The sequence below is a fragment of the Rhinopithecus bieti genome, unplaced genomic scaffold (genome assembly GCF_001698545.2).
Source record: "Rhinopithecus bieti isolate Rb0 unplaced genomic scaffold, ASM169854v2 scaffold_35856, whole genome shotgun sequence".
Lineage (NCBI taxonomy): Eukaryota > Metazoa > Chordata > Mammalia > Primates > Cercopithecidae > Rhinopithecus > Rhinopithecus bieti.
Genome location: NW_016815820.1, coordinates 2,407,243 through 2,418,281, shown reverse-complemented (window position 1 = coordinate 2,418,281; position 11,039 = coordinate 2,407,243). Strand labels below are relative to the sequence as shown.

Here is an 11,039-nt window from a genome sequence, read left to right as displayed (position 1 = left end):
TTTTTTGAGACAGAGTCTTGCTCTGTCGCCCAGGCTGGAGTGCAGTGGCCAGATCTCAGCTCACTGCAAGCTCCGCGTCCTGGGTTTACGCTATTCTCCTGCCTCAGCCTCCCGAGTAGCTGGGATTACAGGCACCCGCCACCTTGCCCGGCTAGTTTTTGTATTTTTTAGTAGAGACGGGGTTTCACCGGGTTAGCCAGGATGGTCTTGATCTCCTGACCTCGTGATCCGCCCGTCTCGGCCTCCCAAAGTGCTGGGATTACAGGCTTGAGCCACCGCGCCCGGCCAATTTTACTTATTTTTTAAGAGATAGTCTCACTGTGGTGCCCAAGCTGGAGTGCGGTGACTATTTACGGATGTAATCATAGATCACTGCAGTCTTGAACTCCTGGCCTCAAGCAGTGCTCCCACCTTTGCCCCATCAAATCACCATTTTAATAAGTAATCCGAATAATTCACAAAAGTACAGAGACCGTTACCCACCTTCCTACGGAGATTTTCTCACACCCTCTTCATGGATCTACTCACGCTCCTGTCCCTTCTTCCCCTCCTGAGGTTCCTGTTCCAGATTTGGTCCCTCAATCCCTCCCTAGCTGCTCAGTATCAGTGTCTGAAGTGTTTTGGTTTCCGTGCCCCCCTGCATCATGAGGATCCTGTCTCACCCTTTAGGAGGACAGGTCTCTTCATAATATTTAGTCCCTCAATTCTGAGACATAAGGAATGGACTGAAGAATTTTCTAGCTGATGAGGTGGATTCAAGAGACCATTGAAGCCACCAATGGCCACAGAGAAAGGAAACATGCCTCCAACTATGCAGTTTCCCATCACCAGGAAGGTGCCATGGCCCAAGGGTACAGAGGGAAAGCTGAGAACAGGATGGGGCTCAGCTCGGTGGGTAGGACTGGGGACAGGCAGGGCACAGGATGGGCTCAGCTCAGTGGGTAGGGATAGGCAGGGGAGAGCAGCACCTCACCTGGAGGAGTGAGAAAGAACAAATAGTAATCAGAGCTGCTAACCTTGCAGAGCTCTTATTACTCCTCAAAGGTGGCCCTCAGGTCTCCATTTGAATTGTCTTTATTTTCTTTTGTTTTTTTCTTTGTATTTTTCCACTTGCATTCTCTTACTTAAAGCTCACAACATCCCGTTAAATGATTCTATACCTCTGATTTTAATGAAAACATTGAGGTTCAGAAAGGCTACGTAAACAGCCAGCATGTGGAGGGGCAAAGATCTGAATCCATGTCTGATGCCCAAGCTCAAGTTAGAACTGCTGTGCAACACCACGTTCCCCTACCTGCGCCTGCAGAGGTTTTTCTGATCCACCAAGCAGGCCAACAGCTCTTGAATCAGCAAGTCCCGCAGCAAATCTTCATCGCTGGGGTTCTTGGGTGGGGAGCTGCAAGGTAACAGCCTCTGGCTGACTGTTTTAGCCTGAGCCGCGCCCAAAGAGAGTAAACACAGGACTGGGGACACCACTGAGGGGCAGCCACGGATGGGGGGAGGGAGCCAACACAGCTGCCTCTCTGTTGGCTCAGCTCTGAGATCTGGAGCCTCCTTTCTGCCAGCCCCACCCAGCGCTGCCTGCCTGAGGAATATGGACTCTTCCTACAGGGAGAGTCAAACAGAATTCTGGTGTGAGATATTCCGCCCATCCACCTCTGCAAGTGTTCCAGAATGCAGAGAGTACTTTGGGCACATTCACTTTTTGAAATGACCTGTGCCATTCAGAGAGGGGATAACTGATTTCAGGGGAGTGGGCCTGGGAAGATCCCCCACTCTTTCACAAACAGCCTTCCCGAAGTTTGGCAGGGAGAGGTGGTGAGGCCAGAACCTGAGGTCTCTTCTTTCCTGCCCTTCTCCTGACTCAGTGACTCTGCTGTGTATGAAGTCATCAATCTTAGAAACCCTGTCCCTGAAACCCCTCCTAGCACCCCTCCCCTGTTCCTCCAAGGCTTCTTCCTTAAGCTTGGGCTGACCTCCAGGAGTTTGCTCAATGAAGACCCCTCTTTGAACTCTTGAGAGGAAGAGGATGCTTATCACGGGTCCTTGCTCTGCTCTGGGGTCAGGGAGAGAGAACAACAAGGTGGGAGCGGGGCAGGAGGCTCGGCTGCCTCCCTTCCCTCTGCGCCTTGACTCACCTCTGTGGCTCCACTGCCTCCTCCTCCTTCCTATTAGCTTGACTGGCCAGCTGGAGTGCCCGAGCCTCCCTCTGGGTGATGTTGTGTTTCCAGCTGGGAAGATATAGATTAGAGAGTGGGCAAGCTGTGGAGACTCCAGTCTAGAGACTCTTGAATCTTTTAGTACCTCAACCCCAAAAGCAGAGGGTACCTTTCTCCACTCAAGCCCACCCAATGGTGGCCTTCAGCTGCCTCCACCAGTGAACAGCTTTTCAAAATCTACCAAGCGGGGAAAGAGACTTGGCATAGAGCAGGGAGAAGGATAAGGACAGTTCATCTTCTCTTCACTTTTGTGTGTGTGTGTGTGTGTGTGTGTGTGTGTGTGTGTGTGAGAGAGAGAGAGAGAGAGAGAGAGAGAGAGAGAGAGAGAGATAGGGTCTGGCTGTATTGCCCAGAATGGAGTGCAGGGGCACCATCTCGGCTCACTGCAACCTCTGCCTCCCAGGCTCAAGCCATCTTCCCATCTTAGCCTCCTGAGTAGCTGAAACTACAGGCAGGCATTACCACACCACACCCAGCTAATTTTTGTACTTTTTGTTTGCCTTGTTGCCCAGGCTGGTCTCGAATGAACTCATGGGCTCAGACAGTCCACCTACCTGGGCCTCCCAAAGTGTTGGGATTACAGGCATGAGCCACGGTACACAGCCAATCCTATTTTCTTTCCTTTTTTTTTTTTTGAGACAGAGTCTCACTCTGTTGCCAGGCTGGGGTACAGTGGTGCGATCTCAGCTCACTGCAACGTCCGCCTTCAGAGTTCAAGCAATTATCATGCCTCAGCCTCCTGAGTAGCTGGAATTATAGGCATGTGCCACCACACCCAGCTAATCTTTGTACTTTTAGTAGAGACGGGGTTTCACCATGTTGGCCAGGAGGGCCTCAATCTCCTGACCTCATGATCTGCCCGCCTCAGCCTCCCAAAGTGCTGGGATTACAGGTGTGAGCTACTGGGCCCGGCCCTAGCCAATCCTGTTTTCAAAGTCTGAAGTGGCCATCGCCAAGCAAGCAGTCATTAGGAGCTCATCTCTCCCTCCCTTCATCCTCAGACCCCTGGGGCTCCTCTCTGAGCTCCCATACATCTTCTGACTTCTTCCCTTAGAAGTAAAGGATTAGGGCCAGCACAGTGGCTCACAATTGTAATCTCAGCACTTTGGGAGGCCAATGTGAGTGGGGATCACTTAAGCCCAGGAGTTTGAGAATAGCCTGGGCAACATAGTAAGACTCTGTCTCTACAAATAATTTTAAAAATTAGCCAGGCATGGTGTTGTGAGGCTGTAGTCACAACTACTTGGGAGGCTGAGGTGGGAGGATTGCTTGAGCCCAGGAGGTCAAGGCTACAGTGAGCCATGATGGTGCCGCTGCACTCCAGTCTGTGTGACAGAGAGAGATCCTGTCTCAAAAAAAGAAGGGAGGCTGGGTGCGGTGGCTCACGCCTGTAATCCTAGCACTTTGGGAGGCCAAGGCGGGCAGATCACAGGGTCAGGAGATCGAGACCATCCTGGCTAACATGGTGAAACCCCGTCTCTACTAAAAAAATACAAAAAAATTAGCCGTGCATGGTGGGTGCCTGTAGTCCCAGCTACTCGGGAGGCTGAGGCAGGAGAATGGCATGAACCCGGGAGGCGGAGCTTGCAGTGAGCCGAGATCGTGCCACTGCACTCCAGCCTGGGCGACAGAGCGAGACTCCGTCTCAAAAAAAAAAAAAAAAAAAAAAAAAAAGAGAAAAAAAAAGAAGTAAAGGATTAGGGAATAGCCCTGGTCTCTACCCCTAGCCTAGACTGGTGCCCAAGTCAGGGTCCTGGCCAGAGCTACCATGTCTAACTCCCCATCCTTGCCTAGTGAAAGGTGCCACCCAGGGTGGGTGCAGTGGCTCACGCCTGTAATCCCAGCACTTTGGGAGGCCAAGGCAGGTAGATCACCTGAGGTCAGGAGTTCGAGACCAGCCTGACCAACATGGAGAAACCCCATCTCTACTAAAAATACAAAATTAGGCCAGGCACGGTGGCTCATGCCTATAATCCCAGCACTTTGGGAGGCTGAGGCAGGTGGATCATGAGGTCAGGAGTTCGAGAACCAGACTGGTCAGCATGGTGAAACCCTGTCTCTACTAAAAAAAAAAAAAAAAATAAGCCCAGGCATGGTGGCACACGCCTGTAGTCCCAGCTACTCAGGAGGCTGAGGCAGAAGAATCGCTTGAACCCAGGAGGCGGAGGTTGCAGTGAGCCAAAATCCAGCCACTGCACTCTAGCCTGGGCAACAGAGCTACACTTCATCTCAAAAGAAAAAAAAATAGGCCGGGCACGGTGGCTCAAGCCTGTAATCCCAGCACTTTGGCCGAGACGGGCGGATCACGAGGTCAGGAGATCGAGACCATCCTGGCTAACACAGTGAAACCCCGTCTCTACTAAAAATACAAAAAAAGAGAAAAACTAGCCGGGCGAGGTGGCGGCGCCTGTAATCCCAGCTACCAGGGAGGCTGAGGCAGNCTCTACTAAAAAAAAAAAAAAAATTAGCCAGGCATGGTGGCACACGCCTGTAGTCCCAGCTACTCAGGAGGCTGAGGCAGAAGAATCGCTTGAACCCAGGAGGCGGAGGTTGCAGTGAGCCAAAATCCAGCCACTGCACTCTAGCCTGGGCAACAGAGCTACACTTCATCTCAAAAGAAAAAAAAATAGGCCGGGCACGGTGGCTCAAGCCTGTAATCCCAGCACTTTGGCCGAGACGGGCGGATCACGAGGTCAGGAGATCGAGACCATCCTGGCTAACACAGTGAAACCCCGTCTCTACTAAAAATACAAAAAAAGAGAAAAACTAGCCGGGCGAGGTGGCGGCGCCTGTAATCCCAGCTACCAGGGAGGCTGAGGCAGGAGAATGGCGTGAACCCGGGAGGCGGAGCTTGCAGTGAGCGGAGATCCGGCCACTGCACTCCAGCCTGGGCTGGGTGACAGAGCGAGACTCCGTCTCAAAAAAAAAAAAAAAAAAAAAAAAAAAAAAAATTGGCTGGGCATGGTGATGCATGCCTGTAATCCTAGCTACTCGGGAGGCTGAGGCAGGAGAATCGCTTGAATCCAGGAGGTGGAGGTTGTGGTGAGCCAAGATTGTGCTATTGCACTCCAGCCTGGGCAACAAGAGCAAAACTCTGTCTCAAAAAAAAAGAAAAGAAAAGAAAGAAGAAAAAGAAAGATGCCACCTGGGGTTGTGCATCACGTGGCCTGTGTGGCCACAGCCGATGTCCTCCTCTGAAGGTAGGAAGGCAGAGTCCAGAGCCCAGCACAGGGAACAGGAGGAGCATAAGCAACGACTCACTCATTCTTCTTCCCCTTTTGGGCCAGCAGCCAGTTTACGAAGTCTTGTTGGTGAATCTTGTCCATGGCAATACTATAGTCACTGATGAAAGTCCCTTCGGCGTACCTGGGGCCTCGAGGTTGAGGGCTGCTCACCTTAGCATGAGATCCGACAGGCAGGGAGGGGAGAAGGCTGGAAATAAGGGTGCAGAGAAGGGGCAGAGATGGGGGGAGAATCACAATGCTAGGATAAATGACTATCACTGACAGGAGGCAGACACTTGAAAACAAACGAGTCCGTTTTTATGGAGACTCCCTGCAGATCCACTCCCCCACCCCACCCCACCCCAGGCTTTATCCTCAGCTCCAGGGCCCACTTCCTGTAGCCTCAGTGTGTGTGGCTCTAGATTCTGGCCAAAAAGGGATCAGGGGCCAGGCGCGGTGGCTCATGCCTGTAATCCCTGCACTTTGGGAGGCCAAGGCAGGCGGATCACCTGAGGTCGGGATCGAGACCAGCCTGACCAATATGGAGAAATCCCGTCTCTACTAAAAATACAAAATTTAGCCAGGTGTGGTGGCACATGCCTGTAATCCCAGCTATTCAGGAGGCTGAGGCAGGAGAATCACTTGAACCCGGGAGGTGGAGGTTGCAGTGAGCCGAAATTGTGCCATTGCACTCCAGCCTAGGGAACAAGAGTGAAACTTCGTCTCAAAAAAAAAAAAAGAAAGAAAGCTGGGCGCAGTGGCTCACAACCTGTAATCCCAGCACTTTGGGAGGCCAAGGCGGGCGGATCATGAAGTAAGGAGATCAAGACCATCCTGGCTAACACGGTGAAACCCCATCTCTACTAAAAGGACAAAAAATTAGCCGGGTGTGGTGGTGGGCGCCTGTAGTCCCAGCTACTTGGGAGGCTGAGGCAGGAGAATGGCATGAACCCAGGAGGCACAGCTTGCAGTGAGCTGAGATCACGCCACTACACTCCAGCCTAGGTGACAAAGCGAGACTCCATCTCAAAAAAAAAAAAAAAAAAAAAAAAGGGATCGGGGTCCCCCTCATCTGAAAGGACTGAGTCACACAATTCCCTCCTTTATTCCTCCTGCCCTGGCCCTTCCTGATCAATTTCTTGGTTCACATTCCGTAATAATAGTCAACTCATACAAAAGCACTGACTGTGACTCTGGCACTTTATAAGCTCTTGAATCCATAAAATAATTTCATCCTCACAACATCCTATGAGGTGGGTTCTAGTTATATCCCCATTTTGTGAGTGGAGAAACCAAGGTGCAGAGATTACCTTATTATTATCTTATTATCTGCCACTCCGTATAGGTAACAGATCCAGGATTTACCCCAGGCCACCTGGGCTCAGATCTATGTTCTTAACATGTATGTGATACGGGCCAGGCGCAGTAGCTCACGCCTGTAATCCCAGCACTTTCGGAGGCCCAGGCAGGTGGATCACAAGGTCAGGAGTTCAAGACCAGCATGGCCAAGATGGTGAAACCCCATCTCTACTAAAAATACAAAAATTAGCAGGGCGTGGTGGTGGGTGCCTGTAATCCCAGCTGCTTGACAGGCTAAGGCAGAGAATAGATTGAACACGAGAGGCGGAGGTTGCAGTGAGCCGAGATCGAGCCACTGCACCCCAGCCTGGGCAACAGAGCGAGACTCTATCTCAAAAAAAAAAAAAAGAAAGAAACATCTACATGATACTGTTCTCTTCTTGTACGTGTTCTGACATCTGTGCCTCAAATTTACAAATTACATATGCCAAATTTATGTGGGCATATGGTTTGTCCTTGCACCTGAGAAAGCCCAACTCTACTCAAACTAGTTATTTCTTGGTCCTGAAAACACAGTCTGAGCCCCCTGCTATATTCGCTGGTCATATTCTCCGCTTTTCCACACAGTACTCATGATGATTTGCAACATGCCTATATGGTTCTTGGTTTATTTCCCCCTTGGGTCTGTGTGCTTCATGAAGGCAGGAGGCATTTGTGGACCAATGTTCACATACATCCCTTGTGCCTGGTACAGAGGAGGCCCTCTCTAAAATTTGATTGAAAGCATGCATAATGGCCGGGCATTGTGGCTCACGCCTGTAATCCCAGCACTTTGGGAGGCCGAGGCGGGTGGATCACTTGAGGACAGGAGTTCAAGACCAGCCTGGCCAACATGGCAAAACCCCGTCTCTACTAAAAATACAAAAAAATTAGCTGGGTGTGGTGGTAGGTGCCCGTAATCCCAGGCTGAGGCAGGAGAATTGCTTGATCCGGAGAGGCAGAGGATACAGTGAGCCAAGACTGCACCACTGCACTCCAGCCTAGGCGACAGAGTGAGACTCCGACTCAAAAAAAAANCACGGGATTACATGCCTTCAATCCCAGCACTTTGGGAGGCTCAGGCGGAGAGATCATCTGAGGTCAGGAGTTTAAGATCAGCCTGGCCCACATAGTGAAACCCCATCTCTACTAAAAATACAAAAATTAGCCAGGCGTGTTGCCAGGCACCTGTAATCCCAGCTACTCGGGAAGCTGAGGCAGGGAAAATTGCTTGAACTCAGGAGGGAGAGGTTGCAGTGAGCTGAGATTATGCCACCACACTCCGGCCTGGGTGACAGAGCAAGATTCCATCTCAAAAAAAAAAAAAAAAGAAAGAATGTTCATAAGCCTGGGTAACATGGTGAAACCTCATCTCTACAAAAAATTCAAAAAGTAGCCGAGCATGTTGGTTCGCGCCTGTGGCCCTAGCTGCTCGGGAGGCTGAGGTGGGAGGATACTTGAGCCTGGCAGGCAGAGGCTGCAGTGAGCTGTGATAACACCACTGCACTCCAGTCTGGGCGACAGAGCGAGATTCTGTCTCAAAAAAATAAAAAAGAAGAAAAGAAAGAAGCAAACATGCATAAATGAATAAAGCATTCATTGGGAAGGGAGACTCATCTTCGGACAATTAACCACCAGGAAGTCCCTCCAGAGATCTAACCATAGTCTCTCCCACTGTAACAGTGGAACACAATAAATCCTCTCTGGCTCGGTGCTCACTTTGCACTCACATTGCCGGCAGGTATTTCCCTGGAGCTTCCTACTTCTTAGCCTGGATTCCTTCCCTTTCTCACCTCCCACTTGAAACAAATCCAGAACCTGTCATCCTAGCCCCTCCTCTTCCCCATCCCTTCCCTCTCACCACTCCTACCTGGAGTGACCCTCTTTCTTCTCTCCTAGTCCCACTGCCAGGAACAGGGACAGCAGCAGCAGAGCGAAGGTCTTCATGGCCACCATCTTCCAAGGTTATTTCCTGAGCTAAGACAGAAAAAAGCCAGGACATGCTGAGAGAGCAACCAGTAGGGGCTCTGAAAGCTGGGGACGAGCAAAGCCTTGAGGTTTGGACCTTTTCTTTTCCTTTTTTTTTTTTTTTTGAGATGGAGTCTTGCTCTGTTGTCCAGACAGGAGTGCAGTGGCACAATCTTGGCTCACTGCAATCTCCACCTCCTGGGTTCAAGCCATTCTTCTGCCTCAGGCTCCCAAGTAGCCTGGACTACAGGTATGTGCTGCCACGCCTGGCTAATTTTTGTATTTTTAGTAGAGACAGGGTTTCACCATATTGGCCAAGCTGGTCTCGAACTCCTGACCTCGTGATTCGCCCACCTGGGCCTCCCAAAGTGCTGGGATTACAGGCGTGTGCCATCGCATTGGGCCACTTTGAATCTTTTCTAAGAGCCTGGGGCAACACCTTGGGGGAAGGTGAGGGGTGCCGTCTGCTGGAGTTAGTGACTAGAAGGGACATGGAACCTGACCAAGAGATGGACCAGGCTGAGTGTAGTGGTTCATGCCTGTAATCCCAGCACTTTGGGAAGCCCAGGTGGATGGATCACTTGAGATCAGGAGTTTGAGACCAGCCTGGCCGACATGGTGAAATCCTGTCTCTACATAAGACAAAAATTAGTCAGGTGTGGTGGTGTGCGCCTGTAATCCCAGCTATTCAGCAGGCTGAGGCACAAGAATCGCTTGAACCTGGGAGGAAGAGGTTGCAGTGAGCCAAGATCGGGCCAGTGCACTCCAGCCTGGGTGACAGAGCGAGACTCCATCTCTAAACAAACAAACAAACAAACAAACAAACAAACCATCAGAGCTAGCTTCTCATTTCTCTTTCTCTTTTTTTGAGAAAGGGTTTCGCTCTGTCACCCAGGTTGGAGTGCAGTGACACAATCATGGCTCACTGCAGCCTCAACCTCCTGGGCTCAGGCAAAACTCTCACTTCACCCTCCCAAGTACCTAGCACCACAGGCATGTACCACCATGGCCAGCTAATTTTTAAAATTTTGTATAGAGATCGAGTTTCCCTCTATTGCCCAGGCTGGTCTTGAACTCCTGTGCTCAAATGATCCTCCTACCTCGGCTCCCAAAGTATTGGGATTACAGGCATGAGGCACCACACCTGGCTATCTTCTCACGTCTCATATAGAGGAAGAGAAAAGTAAGATGCCAGGGCTGCTGAGCATCTCAGGGTTGCCAAGATCCACCCACTCTCAGGTCATCTCATCCATCCCTGTCTCCACTTCTCTTACCAGACTTCCTTTCCAGCTCTTTCAGAAGAAAGACAGATAGGGGTCTCTTTTCCCTGCCTTCTGGACCTTCTGAGCCTGCTGAAGAAATCAGGCCCCAGCTCCTTTATATTAGGCATAGACCTGCTGATTAGCCTAAAAGCATCTTATCTCAAGAAATTAAGCCCACAGCTCCTGCCACATTAAGTCCATTTTACACATAATAGAGTTGCCCTTTCCACCTGAACTGTGCTAATTGGTGATTAACATTTGGCTATCTCCAGCTGTTGTCTGGGGCCTGCCTGTGGGTAGGGTACCCTAAGTACCCCCTTTTTTCTTCCTCCTCCTCTCTTCTGGGCAAAGGGCCCACTACTCTTCTTCTATGCCCTACTTCCTTTACAGTTGCCCTCAGTTAGAAAGGGTGCTTGTAGGCCAGGCACAATGAATCACGCCTATAATCCCAGCACTTGGGAGGCTGAGACAAGTGGATCACCTGAGGTCAGGGGTTCGAGACCAGCCTGGCCAACATGCTGAAACCCTGTCTCTACTAAAAATACAAAAATTAGTCGGGCATGGTGGTGCACAGCTGTAATCACAGCTACTCGGGAGGCTGAGGCAAGAGAATCACTTGAACCTGGGAGGCAGAAGTTGCAGTGAGCCGAGATCGAGTTCACTACACTCCAGCATGGGCAACAAAGCGAGATTCTGTCTCAAAAAAAAAAAAAAGAAAAGAAAAAAGAAAGGGGGCTGGGCGCAGTGGCTCACACCTGTAATCCCAGCACTTTGGGAGTCCGAGGTGGGTGGATCATGAGGTCAGGAGATCGAGACCATCCTGGCTAACACAGTGAAACCATGTCTCTACTAAAAATACAAAAAATTAGCCAGGTGTGGTGGTGGGCGCCTGTAGTCCCAGCTACTCGGGAGACTGAGACAGGAGAATGGTGTGAACCCGGGAAGCGCACGTTGCAGTGAGCCGAGATGGCACCACTGCACTCCAGCCGGGGCAACAAAGCGAGACTCCATCTCAAAAAAAAAAAAAA

The 11,039-nt window shown here is 50.7% G+C and overlaps 1 protein-coding gene across 1 annotated transcript; it reads right to left on the bottom strand.

The window, feature by feature from the left end:
- Positions 1 to 1,290: 1,290 nt before the first annotated feature.
- Positions 1,291 to 10,103, bottom strand: GIP (gastric inhibitory polypeptide). The gene is made up of 5 exons (XM_017853863.1): positions 10,024 to 10,103; positions 8,652 to 8,758; positions 5,481 to 5,651; positions 2,139 to 2,231; positions 1,291 to 1,396 (listed from the first exon to the last, which is right to left on the bottom strand). Exons 2-5 carry the CDS (start codon positions 8,735 to 8,737, stop codon positions 1,291 to 1,293), a joined length of 456 nt encoding a protein of 151 aa, XP_017709352.1. The 5' UTR covers positions 8,738 to 8,758; positions 10,024 to 10,103.
- Between the last annotated feature and the right edge of the window lie 936 nt (positions 10,104 to 11,039).

Coding starts and splice junctions, on each gene's coding strand:
- GIP (XM_017853863.1), bottom strand. CDS start 8,737: ATGGTGGCCATGAAGACCTTCGCTCTGCTGCTGCTGTCCCTGTTCCTG. Junction 5,652..8,651: donor AAGAAAGAGGGTCACTCCAG/GTAGGAGTGGTG, acceptor CCTTATTTCCAG/CCTTCTCCCCTCCCTGCCTG. Junction 2,232..5,480: donor CAAAAGGGGAAGAAGAATGA/GTGAGTCGTTGC, acceptor ATATCTTCCCAG/CTGGAAACACAACATCACCC.